This window comes from Carcharhinus amblyrhynchos, chromosome 3, assembly GCF_965287045.1.
Source record: "Carcharhinus amblyrhynchos chromosome 3, sCarAmb.v2.hapA, whole genome shotgun sequence".
Taxonomy (NCBI): Eukaryota; Metazoa; Chordata; class Chondrichthyes; order Carcharhiniformes; family Carcharhinidae; genus Carcharhinus; species Carcharhinus amblyrhynchos.
In genome coordinates, this window is record NC_137326.1 from 18,226,358 (window position 1) to 18,252,176 (window position 25,819).

Sequence of the window (25,819 nt, forward strand, 5' to 3'; positions counted from 1 at the left end):
AGTAATTCATTTTTCTTCTATTTCCCTCCATTGTGTCCTGCACCCACTACCAACCTCATGTATTACTTGAACACATGAAGAATGGGGAGTTGATATTTGGCTGTAAAGATGACCAGGATTGCTTAATGGATCTGAATGAACTTGCCAATCATTTGAAAGCTTACTTCTTTCCCACTAACGGTGTGGTTAGTGGACCACAGTGCACAAGGACTGTTATCAGTGAACTGATTCAAGTAATAACTATAGCTTTGGTGAGCAATGTAGACAATTGCAAGGCAGGTGATTTGAAGAGAACACTTGTCTCAGAGGGAAGGAGTCATTGTGAAGCAAGTCATTTTCGCAGGGAAGTTTTAAGAAACGGTAAGTGTATTTTGTCGACCTTTTGTATGTGTGTCTGCCAGTACCTGTATATTTCGGAAGCTGAGTGTGATTTGTGGTTTTTTTATAAAATTAGATTGTGTTTCCTTGTATTCTTCTATACAAATGAATTAGCCCTGTCTAATCAACAGGAGACTGAAGGAAACTTTTTTCTGCAGGCATATCTCCCCTTCCATTCTAAAGAGGCAAGGGTGCCTCCTGAAGTTCTTGAATTTCTTCTTTGCTAGCTAAAGAGATTATTTTATGTCTTGCCTTGTGAAAAGTTAGTCAAATGTTTTCAATTTATAATTTTGGTCATTCTTATCACCTAGATATGTTTAGTTGGTGTGTCTGTCACTGTTGATGCAGTTAGTGAAAACAGATTTGTGCAGTTGCTAATATTGTTAGTGTTAAATGGCATCAGTGTGCTATCCAGGAGCACTTAATAGAGCAACAGTCTGCTCATTGATGGCTCAAGTTGCACCAGAGCCACTCAGCATTACAGCCTTGGTTCAAACATGGACAAAAGAGCTCAATTCCAGAAGGGAGGTGAGATTGACCACTCTTAATATTAAGGCAGCATTGTATCTTGTGAGACGTCAGTTTTGCTGCTGCTGCATCAAGAGAATCTGGCAAGGAAGAGAAGTAGAATGTACTCCATTGGTTACAGCCATACCTAGCACAAAAGAAGATTGGCCAACCAACTCACCAGCTGCACCAGCTCCCCAGTGTCCTAAGACCTGCCATCTTCAGCTACTTCTGTCTGATCTTCCTTTCAAGATAAGCTCAGAAGTGGGCATGATTGCTAATGATTACATAGGGCCCGATTTTACTAAAAAAAGGCACAAAATGGCAGTAAACTTGGGTGTCAGACCTGTAACACAATCTGCATCTGAAACCGAGCAGATCGCACCTTTACCAACACCCGATTTGGGCACGGTCCAGGTCTGCACCCCAATTGGGCAGCCCGACGATTTAAGTGCATTAGCATGCATTTAAATCAACTTAATGAGCCGCGCACCCAACTCTACCGCCAAATCCCATTTTACTTCTTCAGATCTGTTTCGGATTCGCACTGCTATCCACTTGCAGAATAAAAATCTGAAGCAGATTCCTGTTCTGCAGGGGAACCTCTGATGCCCAACCTCCTCGAACACTCTTTGCAGACCACCACCACCCCCCCCCCCCCCCCCCCCCCCCCCCCAACCACCCTGGCAGACCTGCTCCCGCACAATCTGAACCCCCTGGGAGGCAGAGCACACCCCCTGCGATTGGACCCTCCCCGGGAGGCAGCCCCCCCTCCCACCCCTTGGGCAGAGCACACCCCCAACCTACCTTGATTGCTGCTGTCCCTCCACCATCCTGCTGACCTGCACGCGTTGATGTGGAGATGCCAGTGTTGGACTGGGGTCAACACAGTAAGAAGTCTCTCAACACCAGGATAAAGTCCTGTTGGACTTCAACCTGCTGTTGTGAGACTTCGTACTGCACTCGTTCGATAGCCTGCAGCACCTTCCTGGCCTTCAGCTGATGTCTGCCGGAGGGGGCGGGTGGTGGGGGGGGGGCGTTCAGATGGATGTTTGGTTGGGAGGGATGGATGGACTTGGGAGAATACCACCTCCCCCCCCCACTGTTTTTGTCTTTTGCGCCCGGGCGTGCTCTTTCAGATTCTTTGGAACTACACATGCACAGTTCAGAGCTCCAATTGTTCCAGCAGCGCTAAGTCCTGCCCCACAGCGCAGACTGGACCGGAGCTGGCAAAAAGCGTATGGGCGCGCTGGAACGGATCCGTTTTATGTCACTTTGCCTCCAAATGGTAAAATCTGGCCCATAGTGTCAGTACAATTCACATCTTTTCAGGAACTGATGCAGTCTGAGCCTCCATGCAGCAAGACTTTGATAACATTCTGGTTTAGGCTGATGTGTGGTATGATTAAGTGCTAAACAATGACTTTTTTTTCCAATAACAGCAGCACAGTAGTGCTGTGGTTAGCAGTGCCATCTCAGTGCCAGGAACCTGGGTTTGATTCCAGCTTTGGGTTATTGCCTGTGGGGAGTTTGCACTTTCTCCCCATAATAAACAAAGAACAAAGAAAATTACAGCATAGGAACAGGCCCTTCTGTCCTCCAAGCCTGCACTGATCATGCTGCCCGACTGAACTAAAACCCCCTACCCTTCTGGGGACCATATCCTTCTATTCCTATCCTATACATATATTTGTCCAGGTGCCCTTAAAACTCACCATTGTATCTGCTTCCACTACCTCCCCTGGCAGCGAGTTCCAGGCACCCTCCCACCTGTGTAAAAAAACTTGCCTCGTACATCTACTTTAAACCTTGCCCCACACATCTTAAACCTATGCCCCTAGTAATTAACTCTTCTACCCTGGTTAAAAAAAAACTTCTGAGTATCCACTCTGTTCATGCCCCTCATAATCTTGTAGACTTTTATCAGGTCACTCCCGTGAGAGCAAACCAAGTTTCTCCAACCTCTGCTCATAGCTGATGCCCTCTATGCCAGGCAACATCCTGGTAAATCTTTTCTCCAAAACTTCCACATCCTTCTGGTAGTGTGGTGACCAGAACTGAACACTGTATTCCAACTGCGGCCTAACTAAGGTTCTATAAAGCTGCAATACGACTTGCCAATTTTTAAACTGTGCCCCCGCTGATGAAAGCAAGCATGCCATATGCCTTGACTACCTTCTGCACCTGTGTTGCTACTTTGTGACCTGTGTACCTGTACACCCAAATCCCTTTGCCTATCAATACTCTTAAGGGTTCTGCCATTTACTGTACATTTCCTGTCTGTATTAGACCTTCCAAAATACGTTACCTTGTATTTGTCCGGATTAAACTCTATCTGTCATCTCTCCGCCGAAGTCTCCAACTGATCCATGTCCTGCTGTATCGTGATGCTCCTCATCATCGCAGTCTGCGAATCTACCAACTTTTGTGTCGTCCACAAACCTACTAATCAAATCAGTTACATTTTCCTCAATCTTTATATAAAGTCCCAGCACTGACCCCTGAGGAACACCACTTGTCACAGCCCTCCATTCAGAAATGCACCCTTCTACTGCTACCCTCTGTCTTCTTTGACCAAGCCAGTTTTATATCCACCTTGCCAGCTCACCTCTGGTCCCACGCAACTTCACCTTCTGCATCAGTCTGCCATGAGGGACCTTGTCAAAATGCCTTACTGAAGTCAATATATACAACATCCACTGCTGTACCCTCATCGATCATCCTTGGCACTTCCTTGGAATTGTGTCCTCTAGGTGTTCTAGTTTCCTTCCACAGTCTAAAGATTTGCAGGTTAGGTGGATTGGCCATGATAAATGCGCAGAGTTATGGGGATAAGGTAGGGTGTGTCTGGATAAAATGCTTTGTTAGGGAGACTGTAGATTTGAAGGGCCATATGGTCTCTTTCTGCACTGTAGGGATTTATGAAAAAACAACCTAACTGTCTTTAATGATCCATAATGTTACCACTGCTGAATCCCCCACCATCAGTTTTCTGGGGTTCACCATGACCAGGATCTTAACTGGATCAGCCATATAAATACTCTGGCTACAAGAGCAAGTCTGCAGTTAGGAAAACTGTGTAACTCAGTTCCTGAGTCTGTTCTTCATCTATAAGGTGCAAGTCAGGACTGTGATGGAATACTTTCTATTTGCCTGTACTAGTGCAGCTCCAACAATGCAAAGATAAATGACAAACAGGATAAATCAACCTTCATAATTGGAACCTCATCCATTATGTTAAACATTCCTTTTCTCTGCCACTGATGCACAGTATTAACACCTAAAACTTACACTGCAGCATCTTACAATCACATAATCTCTACTGTCGAGGACAAGGGCAGGAGAAACGCAGCATTTGAGTTCACCTTCATGTTACTCACTTGGAATTATATCGCTGTTCCTTCAGTGTTGCTGAGCCAAAAACCTGCAACTCCCTCCCTAACAATGTGGTGTGCGCATCTGTCCAGAGGGCAATTGGGGATAGGCAATAAATAATGGCCTTGCACATTCCATTGAATTTGCTACTGGCTAAATCCATATTACATGACCTAAATGTTTGTCCTTGTACTTATTGTATTTAAGACCACATCTGGAGTACTGTGCACAGTTTTGCTCCCCTCCCTTGACGAAGGATGTAAATGCATTTAGAGGTGGCTCAGAGAGGTTCATTGGAATAATTCCAGGGAGGAAGGACTTGTCTGAAGAGAGATTGAGCAGTTTAACTCACTGAAGTTAAGAATAAATATAGGAAATCTAATTGGATTATATAAGATGCTAAGGAGGATTGACAAAATAGATGTAGAACATAGGTTTTCCCTTCTTGGGCATTCTGGAATGAGAACTCACAGTTTTAGGCTCAGGGGTGGCAGACTTAAAACACAAACGAGGAATTACTTCACTCAGAGTCGTGAACCTGGAATTCTCTATCTTGAATGTAGTGGATGCTGAAACATTAAACAAACTCAAGGAGAAGACAGGTTTTTAATTAGTAGCGGGATGAAGGGTTCTGGGATGGAGCAGGAAGGTGGTGATAAGGTCGAGATGAAATTAGCCATAATCGTATTGAATGGTGGAGCAGGCTGAAGGGGCTGAATTGCCTACTCCTGTTTCTAGTTCATGTGTTCTTTTATTCTAATTTTGACCTTGCACGATCTTTTTACTTCTCGATTTACTTAGCTATTCTTGCCTGTTTTTCACCAAAAATAAAGCATATAGTCATCACTCAGTTCCAAGCTAGAGTGAGGCATAAAGTGGAGGTTATCCATTATCTGTCTATATGCAAAACTTCAACTTCCAGTCAGAATAATAGTTATGTAATAAAGAAGAATGCAACTTTGATATCAGACTATTAAGCTTTGGCTCCAAATTAAAATTGCATTTTAGGGATATTTCTATTAAAAAATTATTATGGTCAACTGAATTTATTTTATAATAATACAAAAATAATTTCTTCCAGGTATTCATGTTGTGGAAAATTCTGGCTTGCCTAAGGGTTGTGTTCTTTCTCGGATCCTTCAAGTGCAGATGCTTGACATGATGGACATTGATGGAATCTATCCTTTATACCTGCGAGTTCAACAGCACATAGAGGACTTTCCAACAGACAGGTTAACTAGATTTGTTATCCGATCTACTTCTAGGAATGTAAGAGGGATGGGTGGGATGGGGCAAGTGTGATGTATATAATGGCTATTAGCTACTGAAATCTAATAAACGTATTCACAGCTCAATAGCACTTTACAACACAGGACATTAGCTGCATTGACTACGTATATTCACAATCTCAAAGAGGAAATCCTATCTCGCTGGACTGGGTATTGGCAGTTAAATTCTTCTACGGTTAATTCCTTTTCTTCAAGAGTTCTTTTTTCTGATTTTTACATTGGGTGCTTTTTACACTTCTAATAGAAAATGGTTCTGTTCTGCAATGCATGGGCTATACTGAGAGGCCCAACATCTGTCTGTGATCTGTTCTGTTGTGATATTAAAGCAACTTTGATCAGTTTGCAGCCTTTCCGCCACCAGTGGTGTGAATGAGAAACTCCAATCTCCTAGTGTGATTGACCACTGTTTATTGTTTCAGTGTGTTCTTGGCCAAAAAATCACTCTGCTGTTTCTGGATTTTGTGGTAACTTCCAACTGTGCCATTATTTTTAATGATTTTGCAATTGATTCTGTGCACATCCCTGCATGCTCTTTCCTATGAAATCACCATTAGTGGGTCCTCCATATTCTGCCTTGAAGTAGCTGTGGTCGCTAACTCTGGATTTATTCCTATTATCTTCTAATTCCAATTTCCAGTTTGGCATCAAATTTTTATGTAACAAGGCCTGACTGGGATTTTTCAAGTCCATTTGTGAGCAGAGTTTTTCTGATGCTCTGGACTCAAAACCATCATTCTAATTCCGCTTCTTTACTGTTCTATCTACTCCTCCTCGACCCTTCTCTTCTATCAACATGCAACCTTTCACAACCCTAGTGGGCTCTTTTCTCTCTAAGTTTCTGTATTCATTCCCTCGGTTTCTCTGTTGCTGGCATCTGAGGCTTATTGCTCGCTTAGATCACCCTACAGCTTCCCCCGTGACGTCTGGAGGGCTATCCTACTCCTCAGACATCTTCCTGACAAGCAGCTAATTCTCCTGTTCAATTCACTTCTCCCTCTGCTGATCATGTAAACTCGGCTAGTGAATCAGCTTTCAGCGCCTCTCTGCCTGTCTTTCTTTAGAGTACTGTTCATGTGAACAAAGCCCTTGCCACTCATGGACTTACTGTGGATGATTGTATCAATGTCATATCCCTGTCATCATCCCTCTCCCCAGAAAAACCCTTGTCCCCATCTTGTTCTTGCAAGTTGCTGCCCCATCTCCAACCTCCCTTTCCTGCCCAAAGTCCTCGACCGTGCCTCCGAAATCCTTTCCCTTCTTTCCTGGAACTCCATGTTTGAATTTCTCCACTCCAGTTAATGTCATCAAAGTACTGAGACAACTCTTACTATCGTGTGGTAATATCCTACGTGACTGTGACAAAGATGAACTTTCCTTCCTGGTCCTTTTTGACTTGTCTGTAGCCTTTGAAAGGATTGGCTACGCTCTTTTTCCAACACCTCTCCACTATTATCCAGCTGAATGGGACTGCTGTTGGTTCCATTATTAACTATCTAATTGTTGGCAGAGAATTACCTGCAACAATTTCTCTTTCTGCTCCTGCTCCATTACCTCTGGTAGTCCCAAGGATTATTCCCTGTCATCAGAGACTATAGGGAGCTTGGTTGAAACCTGCATGAGTATACAAAATAACATTTTTACAAAGTACTTAAAACACATTTTCATGTTCATAATTTATTATAGTTCAACATATAATACATGAACCCTTAGTTTTAAGCTGCTGCATATGGGGATTTCATATGTTAATTTCCAAAAGTTTAAAATATATTTTGCATAATGTGAGCATTATTGGCAATCCCAGCATTTGTTGTCCATCCTTATTTGCCCTTGAGAAGGTGGTGCTGAGTTAAAATTGGGTCACATTGAAAAATAGTTTGTGAAGTACTGCTGAGTCCTTTGCTTTGCTTCAGGTGTACATAATCCAAGCTGATCATGTTCTGTTGTTGGGGTGAACTTCATCCTGTATTAACTGCATTGAGGGCACTGATAATTTGATACATTGGTATACAGCTTTACCGATAATAGATTAACAAAGAGAGGACTGATGTTTCACCTACTTGGTGCCTAATAGTTTTACACCTAGAAATATCTACATCTGTTGTTGATCAAAACATGCTGTAATGACACGATTCCGTGATCTGTTTCTCTTTCAGACACTTTTTTCAGACTTTTTTTTTACATCTCCCCTTTGTAAACTTGAGGTAATCAAAAAAAACCCTGCTGCCTGTGTTTTAATCTGTCTTGTTCAACTATGGCCACTGTGCTTGCTGACTTGGCTTCTGGGCAAGCAGGCCATGTAGCTAATAGCGCTTTAATCTTCAATTCACAGTTCCACACGCTTGACTGATCTCAATTTTACCACCTACTCCAGAAATTGTCCAACAATTGGAAGACTTTCTCCAATTTTCTTTCTTTGCTTGAGGTGTTTTAATTATATGCTTATGCCCTCAAGTCTTACATTCTTCTCTTGTGCAATGTGGGAATTCAGGGACTCTTCCGATGTCCCTGGCTCTTTCAGGTGTAGGAAGTGTGTCCAACTACAGCTCCTATTAAACTGCTTGATGTCTCTGGAGTAGTGGATGGATTCAGTTTGGAGCATGCGTGATGCTGAGGAAGTTGTGAATAGCACATTCAGTGAGTTGGTCACGTTGCAGATTAAAAAAATACTGAGGGAAATGGAGAACGAGTGACCACCAGACAGAGGAAGAGTAGGAAGGCAGTGTAGATGTCCCTCCGCAGTCATCTCCCTCCAAAACAGATATACTATTTTGGGCACTGTTGGGGGAGATGGCTCACCAGGGGAAGATGGCAACAGCCAGGTTCATGGCACCATGACTGACTCTGCTGCATTGGAGGGCAGCATTATCTTGTAAATTGAGTCTATGTCTCTATATCTGCCCTGTTTGTGAACACAACTTCGCACTCATCTGAAGAAGGAGCAACATCTGAAAGGTTGTGCTACCAAAAAAACCTGCTAGGCTTTAACCTGGTGTTGTGAGACTTACAGGAAAGAGAGTGACAGAGTTATAGTGATAGGAGATTCAATTGTCAGGGGAAAAGACAGGTGTTTCTGCGGACGCAAATGAGACTTCAGGATGATATGTTGTCTCCCTGGTGCAAGGGTCAAAGATGCCTCCGAGCAGCTGCAGGGCATTCTGGAGGGGGAGGGTGAATAGCCAGCTGCCGTAATGCATATAGGCACTCAGAATATAGGTTAAAAAAAAAGGATGAGGTCCTACAAGCTGAATTTAGGCTGTAGGAATTAAAGTAAAAAGTAGAGCCTCAAAGGTAGTAATCTCAGGATTGCTACCAGTGCCACATGCTAGTCTGAGTAGGAATGTCAGGATAGCTAAGATGAACATTTGACTTGAGGGATGGTGCAAGAGGGAGGAGTTCAAATCCCTGGGAAATTGAAACCAGTTCTGGGGAAGGTGAGACATTACAAATCGGACAGTCTGCACGTGGGTAGAACTGGAACCAATGTCCTAGGGGGAGTGTTTGCTGGTGCTGTTGGGGCAAGTTTAAACTAATATAACAGGGGGACAGGAACCAATGCAGGAAGTCAGAGGGAAATAAAGTGGGACAGAAAGCAAAGGCAGTGAGGAAAAAGTGGAAGACAGAGCAGCCAAAGACACAAAATCAGAAATGGCCATAGTACAACATAATTCTAAGAGGACAATAAATGCCAAAAGCAATGTTTTTGTGAATGTTCTGTGTCTCAATGCGAGGAACGTTTGTAATAAAGTGATGAATTAACTGTGCAGATAGTCATTAACAGATGTGACATAATTGGGATCACGGAGATCTGGCTCCAGGGTGATCAGGGATGCAAACTCCACATCCAGAGGTATTCAATATTCAGGAATGATGGAAAGGAGTCGGTGGCGGGGGAGAAATGTGGGTAGCATTGCTGGTTAAAGAGGAGGCTAATGCGATAGTCTACGCTAATGCCCTTCTATACTATGTGGAATCAGTATGGGTAGAACTGTGGAACACCAAAGGACAAAAAACGTCAGTCTCTGTTGTGTACAGATCACCAAACAGTATTAGTGAGGTTGAGGATGGCATCAAGTAGGAAATTAGAGATCCATGTTGTAACAGTACAGCAATTATGGGCGACTTCAATTTGCATTTTAATTGGCCTCACCAAACCGGTGGTGCGATGGAGGTGGATTTCTTGGCATGTATAAGCGATGGCTTTCTTGACTAATATGTTGAGGAACCAACTAGCGAGCAGGCCATCCTAGACTAGGTATTGTGTAATGAGAGACGATTAATTAACAACCTTATGGTACGAGATGGCCTACTCCTCCGCCTATTTTCTGTGTTTCTTTTTGGCACGTAAGTCCTATGTTCTTCATCTATGCCACTCATTATTTTAAGAATCATGTAACTCCTTTTCTGGCACAAATATGTTAGTTGTTTTTTTTTATACTCAGCCGACTATGGTCTTGTAAAATATCATGTTCATTTGACTCATGGGAAACATTTGAGGCATGGTGGACAAGATTTCTGATATCAGTCTAAGTTTGTTATCCCACTATCTTCTTGAAGCAGTTGAGTGTCAAATTGGTTTTGTTAATCTGTCTCATACTGACCACAAGGTTTTTATCCCCTTCTAATTGAATACTTTAAACAGGATTCCTTAATTTTGTATACAAGCCTTTATTGTTTTGCTTGCTTCAGCGTGCAGAACACTTTATCCAGTTAGGCTGAGATTGGCAAATGGAACTACCAGTGTAATTGGTCCAAGTTTCTCTGACGTTAGATTCCTTTCCACTCATTATCCACCTAACATAACTCATTGTCAGGAAATCTAATATTAGTGCATCCTTGCTCATACTGTTTAGAGACAGTTCAAATGACAGTTCTTCCAAAACAGTCTTTGGGAGATTATTGGCTATTTTATCCCAGAGACAGCATTTTCAATTTTTTTGCATTATTCTGTCTTCCATTGTGTAGATGAACCATTGAGTCAACTTACCAGCTCGAAATTTAGTAGTAGAGATCCATAAGATGTAGGAGCAGAATTAGGCCATTTGGCTCATTGAGTCTGTTCCACCATTCAATAATGGCTGATGTTTCTGAACCCCATTCTCCCGCCTTTTTCCCCTTAACCTTTGATCCCCATACCAATCAAGAACCTATCTACCTCAGTCTTAAATTTACTGCACGACCTGGCCTCCATAGCTTTGGTGGCAATGAATTCCACAAAATTGGTGAAAAAATTCTCCCTGTTCTTGATTCTAAAGGGTCATCCCTTTATTCTGAGGCTGTGCCCTCAGATCCTAGTTTCTCCTAATGGAAACATCATCTCCTCATCCGCTGTATCCAGGCCTTTCAATATTTTGTACATTCCAATGAGATCCTCTCCACTCTCAGAATCACACATTGCAGAAGGAGGCCATTTGGCCTGTTGTGTCTGCACCGATCACAATCCCACCCAGGCTCTATCCTCGTAACTCCATGCATTTACCCTATCTATTCCCCTGACACTTAGGGACAGTTTAGCATGGCCAATCTGCCTAACCTGTACATCTTTGGACTGTGGGAAGAAACTGGAGCACCCAGAGGAAACCCACACAGACATGGGGAAAATGTGCAGACTCCACACAAGACAGTGACCCAAGCTGGGAATTGAACCCAGGTCCCTGGTGCTGTGAGCAGCAATGCCAACCATTGTGCCTCTGTTCTGCCCCATCCTTCTAACTCCAAGTACAGGCCCAGAGTCAATGAACAGTTCTCGTACGTCAAGCTTTTCATTCCTGGGGTAATTCTTGTAAACCTCCTGTGGAACCCCTCGAGGGCCAGCACATCCTCCAGAGTCATATACTATCAAATCCTTGACATTTGTCCAAGTAATGGTAAAATCTTAAAATAAATGTAATTACAGTCTAATGATGTGTAGGTTAAGTTGATTGGCCATGCTAAATTGCCCCTTAGTGTTCCAGGATGTGTAGGGGGATTAGTGGGGTAAATAAGTGGTCTTACAGGTTAGGATCTGCATAAGGTGCTCTATCAGAGTTGGTGCAGACACGATGGATCAAATGATCTCCTTCTGTAATAGGGATTGTGATTCTATTTTGAGATTCTATAGTTATCTCCATCCAGTCTGCTTTGTGAATACTAGTTGTGCCTTATACTGACCACATGAGGGTGCTGTTAAATGCTAAATCTTAAATTATTAATATAATTATTTTCAAGTTTTAGGAATAGTCTGGAGCAACAAAATGTCATATCTGCCGTTTTACATTGCGATTAAAATTTCAGGATGTGAGAATAATACATTTTTACAAGTAATCTTTAGAGGATAGTAATTTTCTCAGACATTTTAGCATGTTGGAAATTCTCTCACTTTGGAATCTAAAGTCCTGAACAAGAACTAGTGAAGAATCTAAAATGATGTGCTGTGCCTATGTTTCAGTACCAAGCTTGGTGTATGACTGCTTTATAAATATTCCTGTATGCAGCATTTTAAAAATTAGAAAGCAATTATCCTTCCTGCTGTATCAAAATTAAATTCCTTTTTACATTTATTTATCTCCATCTATGTTATCTTTAACCAAAGGTGTGGGATGGCTCAGGTACAAAGACATTTTTCAAATTCTACCAATTAATATCACTCCCTTGTTTAACAGTCCACGACTGTCCAACAAGACTTGGATATCCTCCTGCTCAGGAAAACCCAAACAATACCTAGCCAAAACTGGAATTCTCATGTTGGATACAACTAATTATAATGGTATTAGTTTGTATGTAGCAATTGCTGTAAAAATAATCACTCCTGATTTAGGATGTTTGAAGTTTTAAATATATTTTTATAAGAGGGAATATCTTTGCAGATCCAATAACTGTAAATGAAGTGCTATTTAAGATTAGTCTACTGTTAAGCTGTCCCTGCACCTGGGTGTAAATAAAGTTTTAAAGTTTATTTATTAGTCACAAGGAAGGCTTATATTAACACTGTAATGAAGTTACTGTGAAATTGGAAGACCAGAATGTTTTTAAATACTGCATGAGGCTGCAACAGTATACTTGTGTTATAATAAAGCTTATTTCATTGTAGTTAGTTTACAAGTTTTAGATGTACTGGCAGGGTTGTCTTCCAACTTAAATTATTTCTGAATTAATTCTTCACTATTCTTTGTAAAAGAAATATGTAACAATAAAAATGTAAAATGATTGTGAATCCTGCCAGTTCACTTCTAATTTAGTCTGTTAGCGGTGCATACATGTTCATCTTGCCATTGACCATTTCAGCTTGTGAAATTAGATATGTATCAAAAGTGCACTGTGCCATGTGATTTGGAGTTGTTTGTTGGTGTTGCTTTTGCATTACCTCCTCCCTCCACATAGTCCCTTCAAACCCTTCCAACATGAGCTACTAAATACTGATCAGGACAAAAAGCTGGCCCCTCTTCTAAAACCAAGGGTTGTTGAGTCCACTCATCACCACAGCCCAGATTAGCTCAATAGCTTTCCAACAATACACTCCCTTTTGACATACTGTGGAAGACTACATTCATTAGTAGTTTGGTTTGGAGAGATTATATGTATGGACTATGATTTCAGCATATTTTATTTATCATTGTGAACTGATTCAATTTTAAGTAACTTGTTTCCATTCTCCCTATGCAGGAGTAGATTGCATTTAGATGGCCCATACAATGAATCCTTTTATGAAAGTCTATCAGATTGTCATTCGCAAGATGATGAAACAGTAGACTATGCAGCCCAAAAGGTAAAACTGGTTACAGGTTAATTTTTTTAATGGAGTGTATTATTGGAATGCAGATTGCATCAAAGAAAAAATTATTTGTCATTGTTGGAAATATTGATTTTTTTTAAAAGAAAAGTTTATTTATTAGTGTCACAAGTAGGGTTATATTAATACTGCAATTAAGTTGGTATAAAAATCCCTTAGTTGCCACACACTGGTGCCTGCTCAGGCTCACTGAGGGAGAATTTAGCATAGCCAATGCACCAGCACATCTTTCGGACTGGGAGGAAACTGGAGCACCCAGAGAGAACCCACGCAGCCACGGGGAGAACCTGCTGACTCTGCACAGACAGTGACCCAAGCCGGTTTCTAGCACTCTGAGACAGAAGTGGTAACCACTGTACGGCCTGGGTTGATGTCACTCTATGCCATGTTAGCTTAATTGTTTTGTGTCCAAATGTTAACGTGATAAATGTCTAATGTGAGGAATATGGTTCATGTTAATATTTTAGGGATTTTTAATTCTAGGAAGATTGTTGTTATGAAGGTAAGGTAACTAAAATGATGTGCTTTAAAAGATTGTCAGAACACTTGAAAGAAAAGGTAGTTCAGAAGGTTACATTTGTTTAATAGAGCCAGAACATAAGGGATGAAGCTTACTTAGCAAGAGTGCAGAGGTATGATGTCTACTCTGCTTGCAAAGATGCGCAATCTAGAGAGATGTTTTATTTTGGATGTTAAGCTAAATTCATTTAAAAGCATCAGGTGAATCCTAAAACATTACATTATCATGGGATTGGGTGAAGATCAAGAAGGACCTCTGATTTCTGTGTTTGCTGGGAGCGAGGTTGATTATAGTTTGGACCTTGTATGGTTTGTAGTTCACAAAGAAGCTTTGGAACCTGTTAATAAGCTCCAGGTAGTTGGAGCACAGCAAAATCCTGGGAGGCTGAGAATTGATGGAAGGTCACTGGTTCCATGCCAGACAATTTGGACTCTGAGAAATTCTGGGCACCATTTATGGCTTGGAGCAGCTGGGGAGATTGGAATTCAAAAGCTAAGGGCAGTGCCAGCTTGGTGGAACTAGAATTTTGAGAGGTTTGATATTGAGCTGGTTATAGGAGTGCAGTGTTGAAAAAGTCTTCCAGTCAGCAGATAAGCAGTCATTGAGGTAAGCTGAGTCAGTGCAGCTTTTAGGGAATTCTGAGGCTAGATCTTGAAAGTGGTGGAGGAAAATATCTCATCTCATGAGGGAGAGTTTTATGACTAGGTATTGTCACAGTATTGTGACTAAGTGGTCATTGACACCTGGGTAGATTGCTAAGAAATCTGTGGTATCCATCTTGGTTGCATCTGCCATTTAATGTGCAGTGTTTGACTGTAGTTTGCATGTTATTCCATATTTACCTTAGGCTAATTCTGAATATTAGAGTATAAGATAGATATTGTAAATTGTTTGATTTTTTTTTTCTGACTTTTTATAGTAGTTTTTTTTTCCAGTGGAACCATGTGGCTTTATTCCCTGAATGGGTATTGTAAATTTAACAAGGGAACTAGCCTAGGAAGAATAGAACCCCAAAGCCATTGTATCCGTTGTTCCTTGGATTTGGGGTAACTTGCATCTTTCTATATTGTTTGTAAAATAATTAAAAAACATTGTTTTTGATTTTGATTATATCTGGTGCTCAAAACAGACTCCGCTTTTAAAGCGACTATGCCAAGCAAAATTGAGTAGAGGTGCTGTCAGTGTTCACTTACTGATGGCTGTTAAAATGGCTGTACGTCAAGAAAAGTTCCATCACCATCAGCTCTTTATTTTAAATACTGTCAACTTCTCGCAATTAAATTGGAAGAGATGGTCAATACTGACACCAAATATTTAGGTTTTATTTTGCAACTGAAAATTGACACAGTCATTTCTTGCTATGCTTCTTTAAACTGAATTTAATAGTAAATCATGAGAAATTCTGCCATTTTCTGTATAGCTTTGGCTTAATGCTTATTGTTGGAAAATTGAAAAATGATGAATATATTATCTAGGTTTTACACAATCACCCCCAATCTATATGGCTTTGCATTTGCACTCAAAGATCCATTTATTTGTTTGACCTGGAGCAAGCTCTTGTAAAGCCCTATTCCTTTAACCCATAATAATAAAAGTTGATGCCTTTAAAGTGTGTATCTCGCATTTGGTATAACTTGCAAATAATTTAAAAATTTTTTATACAGATTCAGCAGTACCGGGTTGCCACAACAGCCAAGGATTGTTCCATCATGATAGCGCTTTCTCCTTGTCCTCTGGAAGAACGGTAAGAGTCTCTGTCATTGGAAATATAGTTAAATCGTATGAGTCCTTAACAGAACTAATTAATATGGAATAAGTAATAGTCCATGAGAATCTGTGAAAGTGAAAGGCAGTTTAGGATTTTCTTTATATTCAAAAGGGTGAAGTTTCTACACAAGATTTCCCCCTTTTGCAAGAATTGTAATTTTGTAGGATTACTTAACTGGGGGCCTTTATTATATGGTTTCACTTGTTCAAATCTAAAAAAATCTGATATTCTCAATTAAAATTGTCAATGACTGACAAACTAAAATGCAAGTTGACTTAAATTTTGATATGCTAGAATAATACTTAGGTCTCATGCTCCTATTCCTACTGTATTTGTAGCAGTCAATACCTGTAAAGCTGCTCATGAATCCTTCTACAATTTGCTGATTGCCCAGGTTAATCATGTAGTTCTCGCATGCAATTGATTCCACAAGACAGTTTTTGATGGCTTTTTATTTTTTTTCTTGTTATTAAATTCACTTATGTTTAGTAATCTCTACAATTTCCTGAGCTTTTTTTTCTATCACATGGTCACAGGAGGCACTCCGCATTGCAAGGTAACCTTGCTCGCTCTTTGAAGAATTGCTGTCAGCAAAGTGGTGTATTAAGGTGCTGAGGCACTTTTTTCTATTGTAATTTTTTCCCAATCTGGTCTTGAAAGTAATGTATCAATGAAGTGTTGGCATGAGGAATTTTATTCCTCTAAAAATGGCTTGAGGATTGCTTCCAAAAAAAAATTCTTCCATTCCAACTCCTCCAATCGTTTCCCAATCTCCCTTTCCTCCTCTCCATGGATTTTAAATGCTGTGTTGCCTCTTAATTGATCCAGCAATTACTATAAGGAAACAAGACTTTCCTTTTCAGGGTGAGGAAGTTTGAGAATGCATTATGATTGTGTTTCACGGGATCATAAGGCAATTAAAGAAGCGGAAAGTAATTCTAAACCATTCTAGTTCAGCTATTTTAAAGTCCCTTTGTTGCAATATCCAACTGGGTCCTTGAAAGTTTTGGGAGTTTAATTCCACTTTCTGAACTATTTATGTTGGCAACTATACCTATCACGTTATTTCTTCTACTGGAACTGTGTACACTAATCCTATCTCCTTTTTATTATTCTTCGTATCTCTCTCTTTTAATTGGTGTCGCCTTTGCATCAACTGCCAGTTGTGGTAAAGTATTCTATTTTCTCATAACCCTAAATATTTTCTTTGTGCCTCAAGTGTTAGTTCCGAATACATGGTCCTGTGTTGAAATTGCACCCAATTTCGCTATTTACTAACAATTTATATGAATTCAGAAATCTGTCCACCTTTATTGTAGAGAAATCAAGCTGCATCTCTGAAACCATGATCTCAGTCATGGTATAATTTTGATTAATCTTTACCATTTCTATAGTTAAAATATTCCTTCCATAAGGGGGTGCCGTGAGCTGCAAATAATTGTCCAACTATCGTGTAAACAATGTCATGTACAAACTATATAGCTAGTGATTTTTCTGAAGTTCTCAGTAGGTGAGCAAAACTGAAAATCTTATTTATTGCCCAACCATAGTTGTGATTGTGTTCTGAAGTATTACCATGTTTGGTAATCTAGATGTGAAGTTAGGAACACATGAGTAGGTGGTGGTGTACTGGTATTGTCAGTGGACCAGTAATCCAACAAAGCAAGATCTGGGGACCTGAGTTTGAATCCCACCATAGCAGATAGTGAAATTTGAAAATCTAATGATGACCATGCAACCATTGTTGTAAAAACTCAGCTGGTGCATTAAAGAGAAGGAAATTTGCCTTTTTTGCCTGGTCTGGCCTACATGTGACTCATTTCTTAAAAGCGCCTTCTGAAATGGCAGGCAACTAGACATCCATATCCCATGAATAAATATTTTTAAAAAGAACCTCTATTGTAGTAAAGGTGGCCTTGGATGGTTGCTTTTCCTGAAAGGGGTGAACAGGGAAAGAAAGTAAGATTGAGCAGCAACAGAGCATTTAAGATCTAGAGAGAGGAGAGAAGGAAGATTGGAAATGATTAGAGGAGTTGAAATTAAAGCTTTTTTTGGGAAACAATCCTTAAGCCATTTTTAGAGGAATAAAAATACCCATGCCAATACTTTGTTAATACATGACTTTGATTAGAAATCTACTTTTTTTTTAAAAACTACCAATAAAAATCTTGTTCAAAAGCTCATGGGATGGAATTTTCCAACCGTTCACACCAGTGGAATTTTCCCATCCCACTGTGTGAACAAGCATTTGGCTTGTTGTCAAAATCTTTGTCTTTGCTGTTTGGGACTGCATCAGAAAATGATGAATGCACAGACCACAGCTCCTGTCCACTGATTTTATGAAACAAATATCACAGGCCAAAACTTAATGCATCATATAGCCTCATTTGATTGCATTTTAAGTACTTGCATGAAAGCTTTGCTAATTTTTCTACCTCTGAGTCTTGGGAACTACCTCTAACGTTATTTTCAGCATCTTTTTGGTTGCCATGGATATGATTGCCTCTTGCAATTGATTATCAGATATTTTGCTCAAAGCATTCTCATGATGATGTGACAGTTTAATTTGGGAGATGCTGTTGAATCTTACAAAATGCACTGTAGATTCTTGGAAAAAATTAAAAAATAAATGTTAATCCACAAGTGAGTTGAGAATTTAACTGCACTTTTACTACTTAAGAGTTTGAATTATTAGCACTGGTTTCAATACAGCATTCCATGCAGATTAAACAGTGTAACCTTTCTTTGGAAGCTTGTCACAAATGATAATCTTGCAAGAATGTGGAAGAGAATTTTAAACTGGAAGCCAGAAGGTTAGAGGCAGTTCAGAAGAGGTTCACCAGATTTGATTCTGGGATGAACGGGTTGATCTATGAGGAGATATTAAACAGTCTGGGCTATTACTCGTGGACTTTAGAAGAATGAGAGGGGATCTGATTGAGATATATAAAATACTAAAAGGGATTGATAAGGTAAACTTCGACCAAATGTTTCCCTTTGTAGGGCAATCTAGAATAAGAGGTCATGAGTATAGATTAAGAGGTGGTAGATTTAAACCAAGATGAGGAGGAACTACTCCTTAGAGGATGGAGTCTGAATCATTAAATGGTTTCAAGAAGGACATAAATATTTTTCTGATTTTAAAACAAAGGGTTAAAGGAATATGGTGAATAGATAGGGAGTTGAATTTGAAACCAGGAGATCATCAGCCATGATCTGATTGAATGGTGAAGCAGGCTCCAAGGGCTGAATTGCTTACTTCTGCTCCTAATTCCTATGTTTGTATGATTATTAAATTCAATGCTCAAGTTTTAATTTTAGAATCATAGGATCCCTACAATGCAGAAGGATGCCACTTGCCCATCAAGTCTGTACCGACCACAATCCCACCCAGGCCCTATTCCCATAACCCCACATATTTACCCTGCTAATCCTCCTGATACTAGGGTCAATTTAGCATGGCCAATCAACCTAACCCACACGTGTTTGGACTGTGGGAGGAAACTGGAGCACCTGGAGGAAACCTATGTAGACAAGGGGAAAATGTGGAAACTCCACACACAGTGACCCGAAGCCGGAATTGAACCAGATCCCTGGCACTGAGAGGCAGCAGTGCTAACCACTGTGCCACCATGCCATTAGACATAAATTGAGATGGAAGTTCCTTTTACGTAGTCCATTGCAAAATAATACCCAATTCTAATTAGTGAAAACTGAATCCTTGTATGTTGGTCTCTTAATTTCTACCCAGATTGGAATATTGTGGTTTGAATGGAATATGTTGTTGTGGGTGGGAACAGGCAGAGTAGTGGGAGGATGATGTATTTATGAATGTGAAGTAACAAAATTTTAAAAAATGTGGTTAAGTTGGTTGTGATTTGCTTAACATGCTATTTCAATGGAGACAGGTTTAATTTCTATGTTTGTAAACAGTTTATAGTGTGATTTCAAACCTATGTATTTGAATTCTAATAACATAGGATACATTTTTAATTGTACACACCTTTTTTCTTCATAGGCCTGAACCAAGTACCATAATTCAGACGTCAAGGGCTTGCTTGGTATATTCTGTCTCTATTCTAGATTTGGATCCCAAACCGTACGAGAACATCGCACATCAGTACAAACTTGATGGGAAGATAATAAACTTTTACATTCAGAGCATGAGGGTCAAAAAGGATGTTACCACTCCAAACTTAAAGGAGAATGAAGAATGCACACTGTTTTTTCATTCAGCGTGAGTTTTTGGAAGGAATTGCTATTCATCTGAACAATAAAAGGATTGCACTGACTGAAAGAACATAAATGAGAAGATTAGAAAATATGTATGGAGTAGATTTGAATACTGAAGTTGGCAAGAATAATTTTAAATTGTGAACATCAGTCACTAAACTTACTAGGTTGGTTTGCACCAATAAGAAAAATAGCACTAAACAATGATTATTGAAAAATGCAATAGCCCTCCTCTTGAAAGAAAGACTACAGATTGTAAATACTAAAGCACAATAATGAAGGGTTTTGGTGGAGTCAGTTGATTGTGTTTCAGAATGCTTTGTTATCTTGGAGCATGTGGTGTGTTCTTTAAAAGGAGTTAAATACAAATCTTCAGCTACACAGCACTGAAACATGGAGCAGAAACATGATAGTCGAGAACAAAATCTTAAGGAAAGTCATGTATTTCTTATTGTTACAATTCTTAAAAAAATGTTTTAAATGTGTGAGTTAAGATCATGAACTTGATTAAAATCGCTCATTTTCTTGACTTTGGCTCATCACAGAAATTGCTGCTGGGATTTACACTGCTTAATTTGTGCCTGTTCTGCCAGACGGTTAATATTGTCACAGTTAATGCACACGAGTGTTCTAACTTCTTATTGTTCTTTATCTGATCCAATCACTTTAGAACAGGGTGACTGAAGTTGGGAATTCTATGGTTGAGTAACTTTCGCCATCTCAAAATGGCGTGCAGAAGTTAGGGCAAAGAATTGCAAGTGGAAGCAGTGTTTGTATTAAGACGTATGAATATTAAGCATTACTATCCCAAAGTTTTCACAGATAATTGATGCTAAACTCATTTTAAGGCGAACAAATCACAAAGGATGCAGCTTTATTGTTTAACAGTCTCCTGAACTTCAGGATTAAAATTAAACTTGGGAAGGAAGGGCCCAAGCATGTTGTGGTTTTTTAGAGTACTTTATTTCATGTGGGTCTGTATTTTGTTGTCAGCAGTGCATTACATACCCTGAAGTAATTCACTTTGGAGCAGTGAAAATTTTGATGCCTTTATTAATGAATATATAAAGGGCAGGATAGGTTCTGCAATTCAGGGGCTCTTGAGAATGCATTTTTGGAAAACTAGAGGCACACAGTAATTTTTCAATTTACTGAAATACATAGTGAAAAATCATCTGACTCTGCCTGGCAAGTTTGCAAGTTGCATTTCCAGTAAGTTCCAGATTGCAGTCACCTCCAGTTGATTTTTTTAAATAAAAATCATAATTAATATTTATCCTAGGAAATTATTTTTATTTCCCAACTGAAATAAATTGATTCAGTAATAACTGTTTAAAAGCATTACTCGAAATATGCACTGAATTGGGCTGTCCATTTAACCAAAATCAAAATGCTGCTTCAGTGCGTGAATGTGTTTAAAAGTATGACTGATGTACATTTGGGTGACACAGTGGTTAGTACTGCTGCCTCAGTGCCAGGGACCGGGTTCGATTCTGGCCTTGGGTGACTCTATGGAGTTTGTACATTCTCCCTGTGTCTGTGTGGGTTTCTTCCGGGTGCTCCAGTTTCCTCCCACAGTCCAAATATGTGCGGGTTAGGTGATTGGCCATGCTAAATTGATGTTCAGTGTCAGGGGATTAGCAGGGTAAATAAGAACATAAGAACATAAGAAATAGGAGCAGGAGTAGGCCATCTAGCCCTTCGAGCCTGCCCCGCCATTCAATAAGATCATGGCTGATCTGTCGTGGCTCAGTTCCACATTCCCGCCCTCTCCCCATAACCCTTAATCCCCTCGCTTATCAAAAACCCATCAACCCGCGTCTTAAAAATATTTAGCGAGGCAGCCTCCACCACTTCAACGGGCAGAGAATTCCAGAGATTCACCACCCTTTGAGTGAAGAAGTTCCTCCTCAACTCCGTTCTAAACCGCCCCCCCCTTTATCTTGAGGCTGTGCCCCCTAGTCCTACTGTCCTTTCTGAGCAGGAAGAGTCTCTCCACCTCTATCCTATCCATCCCATTCATCATCTTATACGTCTCAATGAGATCTCCCCTCATTCTTCTAAACTCTTAACGAGTACAAGCCTAGTTTATTCAGCCTCTCCTCATAGCTCAACCCCCTCAACTCCGGCATCAGCCTAGTAAACCTCCTCTGCACTCCCTCCAAGGCCAAAATATCCTTGCGTAAGTGCGGCGCCCAAAACTGCACACAGTACTCCAGCTGCGGCCTCACCAATGCCCTATACAGTCGCAGCAAGACCTCCCTACTTTTATATTCAATCCCCCTCGCTATGAAGGCCAGCATCCCACTCGCCTTCCTGACCACCTGCTGCACCTGCAGGCTGGGTTTTTGCGACTCATGCACAAGGACCCCGAGGTCCCTCTGCACCGTCGCCTGCTGCAGTTTTTCGCCACATAAGTAATAGTCCTTCCTACCATTATTCCTACCAAAGTGGACCACCTCGCACTTGCCAACATTAAATTCCATTTGCCAGTTCCTAGCCCATTCGCCCAGCCTATCTAGATCCTTCTGCAGACTCTCCACAGTGGGGTTACACAAATAGGGCCTGGGTGGGATTGATCAGTGCAGACTGGATGGGCTGAATGGCATCCTTCTGCACTGTAGAGATTCTGTGATATGATAGCAGAGACAACGTGCTAAATATATTTTAAAAATGGTGCTATTTAACTTAGCTGTTTAAGTCAACATCACTGAGCTGCAGTTGTGGCAGCAGCAAATAGACCTAGGGAAATTCCAAACACTGGGGGAGTGAGTGCTGGAGACTTGGGCAGGGACTGGAATAAACTGAGCACAGAACAATTCTGGGAGTGACTTCAAGTACTGAAAGGCATCTTGAAAAAGCACTAGATTCGGAATAGCACAGAGACTTCATGGAGAGTAACACCGGGGTTGCCATTTCACCACTGATACTTTAGATGCAAATTTAAAATGAGGGAGAACAGAATAAATTGCATGAAAACATAACTTTTATAACTCAGCAGAAGTTTTTGCATAGATTTACTTGAATGGTCTTACTAGCTAACTTTTTAAAATGCTCTTTGCCAGTTTTAGTTATGTCAAACTGTCAATGCACAGATCCAAAATTTCTAGACGTGCTAACTTTGGGTGACAATCAGGAAGAACGAACTAAGAAAATATCTTAAAACCTGGGATTTTTTAATAGAGTTTATATCTGAATAAAAGCTTTATTTGTCAAATCATGTCTTTATGCATCACTGCACGGAGACAGTGTAGCCAGATCAATGAATTGTATCAAGTGGCCAACCTGTGCTTTTTAGACAATTTTGGTTGAATCTTATGACCTTTGCTGACATTATTGAATTAAACGATCCTTATTGCACTCCCTGCTTTCCATGATATCTACTGGACTGCGAACTGGTCTACTCAAGTGAAAAGAAACAATACAAACGTAATTTGATCCATTAGCTAACCCTTAGCTCTCAACTAACTGAAACAAACCAGTGATGTAATTTTAAAAAATCTGTCCAGAACTTTTTTTCTGGATTGGTGAGTGTACAGCTCTGCTACCTCTGCTAAGAGCTCTTATTTCATAATCAAGCTGAAGATGGTGCCTTGAAGTTCATTTGGCGTCCAAAGTTCTCTGGCATCATGCACTTGTGTGTGCATGTTGTGGTCCAGAGCTACAGATGCTCCAACGTTCTTTCTATCATTTCACTGACCTGAGATGTGTCTCTCCTATCACCTTTCATTTTTGTGTGTTGGAAAGATCTACAAGTTGATGATTAACTTGTGTTATGAACACATCTTCCTAGGCCATCTCAAACTATAACTCAAAATGCACATACCTGGTAGTAGGACCAGAAGTTTCCAATAGAATAAAGTGACTAAGTAGAACAACAACAATTACCTGGGTTAATTTTGTTTAAACATAATGCAGGCAATTTTAAGATAAAACATGATTACTATTAAGAATATTTGGATTTTAAGACCAATGTTGAAAATCTGTGCTAAATAATTGTGGGAATAGTACTGTATCCATCATTGACCTGGGAGATTTATTTATGTAATGGTATGAATGAAGCACGGAAAAGTGGTTAGTACTACTGCCTCATTGCGCTAAGGTCATGGATTCGATTCCAGTCTTGCGTGACTGTCTCTGGAGTTTGCAGCTTCTCCCTGTGTCTGCGTGGGTTTCCTCTGGATGCTGTGGTTTCCTCCCACAGTCCAAAGATGTACAGGTTAGGGGGAATCAATGTGTTGGTTGGGGGTATAGGGCGGGGCTGGGCCTGGGTAACATGTCTGTCAGAGTCTGTGCAGACCTGTTGGGCCTAATAGCCTCTCTCTGCACTGTTAGAGATTCTGTGAAACAATGCTAATTGCTGTTGGATATAATTATTCTGCACATGAGATTGCATTTCATCTATCTCTTGGATTATTGAAGGCTTAAATTGAATATTCTTAACCTGGATTATTGAAATAATACCTGTACTTAATATAGGTTAGTGTGTAAATTCTCAGTTTTAACTTACAGATTGACAATGTTTCATTAATATGCCCTGCTGTTCGTTAAATTTATTATTTTCATCCAAAAGCCAATGTGTTTTGATTTTTTTGTATTATACTCTTGCAGAAATGGAGTCTTTTTTTTAAAGCATAAACTGAGATATATCCTCTAGTCACAAAGAAACTTAGGATATTCTTAGATGTATCTATTAAGTTTAGAAGAATGAGGTGTGGTCTTATTGAAGCATTTAAGGGGAATTGACAGCATACATGTTGAGACAATATTTCTCTCGGGAGAATTTAGATCTGGAGGCTAGTTTAAAAATAAAGGGTCTCCTATTTAAGATGGAGATGAGGAGAAATTTCTTCTTTGAGGTTCACTAGTGTTTGAAATTCTTTTCCACAGAGAGTAGCAGAGGCAGGGTTATGGGAACAGGTAAGAGAGAGTAGTTAAAGTCACTATCAGATCAGCCATGATTGTATTGAATGGCAGAGTAGGCTCAAGGAACTAAATGGCTGCTCCAACTCCCATTTATTTTGTCCTTGTTCCAATACCTCCCTTCATCGATTTATATATAGTACTAGCAGTCTCCAGATAACTGTCCTTCCTCTTTACCACCTTCCTTAACAAAAAATGGATTTTCCAGCTGTTTATGCCCATGGGATTTTCCCATCCTGCTACAGTGAATGGAGATTTGGCTGGATGGCAAATTCTCCAACCTCGCTGCAGTGGGAGTGTGGCATGAATGGCTGGTAAGATTGTGCACCTTACCACACCCACACACACAAGCCCTTTGTGTAAACAGGCTTTTAAAATCGAGCTTAGGATGGACATTCAATAGTGAAAATTGATCAGAACAAGGAACCTTTGCCTTATTCATTTTCCCACCAGTCTGAATGACTCAATTTCATGCCAGGAGATGCACTTATGTATTTTTTTAAGAAAGTGAATATTACAGGCTAATGTTACTTCTAACTATAGATCATCTGAAAAGGACAGATTGCAAATTTTATATTGACATCATTTCCATGAATTGAGTGTATCTTGAGCAGTACAATGACATTTTTTAAAAAAATTACAACTGGGAAATTAGTTAATTTTAATAGCCAAAATACTACAGTGTTTGCTATGAGTTATCTTATAGTCAAAATGCTATGGTTTTAGGAAAATTGACTTTTAATTCAGCATAAAGTGGCAGTTATTAAATATGAGAATTTCTGTAACCAAGTAAATCCTTCCTTATTAATAAGTTGCTAAAACAGTCTTATCAGTGAAAGAATTTACCCTACTGAGTTGAGTAACACATTCAATTCTTTTATTGTTCATACTGCTTACGAGTGATGTTCTAAACTTAAATAGAACTTTGAGTTGTAGCTTTCTAACCATGTTCAATGTCAATTTGTTTTATACCTATTGTTCACCAGCTATATTAAGAGGTTTTGCAGTACACACACTATAAGCATCTAACATTTTGAAATGTTGAATACTTTTAGTAGAAA

The 25,819-nt window shown here is 40.0% G+C and overlaps 1 protein-coding gene across 1 annotated transcript in view; it reads left to right on the plus strand.

Moving 5' to 3' along the window:
* Positions 1–21,636, plus strand: part of ippk (inositol 1,3,4,5,6-pentakisphosphate 2-kinase) — a 97,502-nt gene extending 75,866 nt beyond the window's left edge. The window contains exons 9-13 of the mRNA XM_080181787.1: positions 81–360; positions 5,342–5,492; positions 13,188–13,290; positions 15,499–15,578; positions 19,621–21,636. Of these exons, the coding sequence (XP_080037913.1) occupies positions 81–360; positions 5,342–5,492; positions 13,188–13,290; positions 15,499–15,578; positions 19,621–19,843 (837 nt within the window). The 3' untranslated portion in view covers positions 19,844–21,636. The remainder of the gene's footprint in view (positions 1–80; positions 361–5,341; positions 5,493–13,187; positions 13,291–15,498; positions 15,579–19,620) is intronic.
* The last annotated feature ends 4,183 nt before the right edge of the window (positions 21,637–25,819 follow it).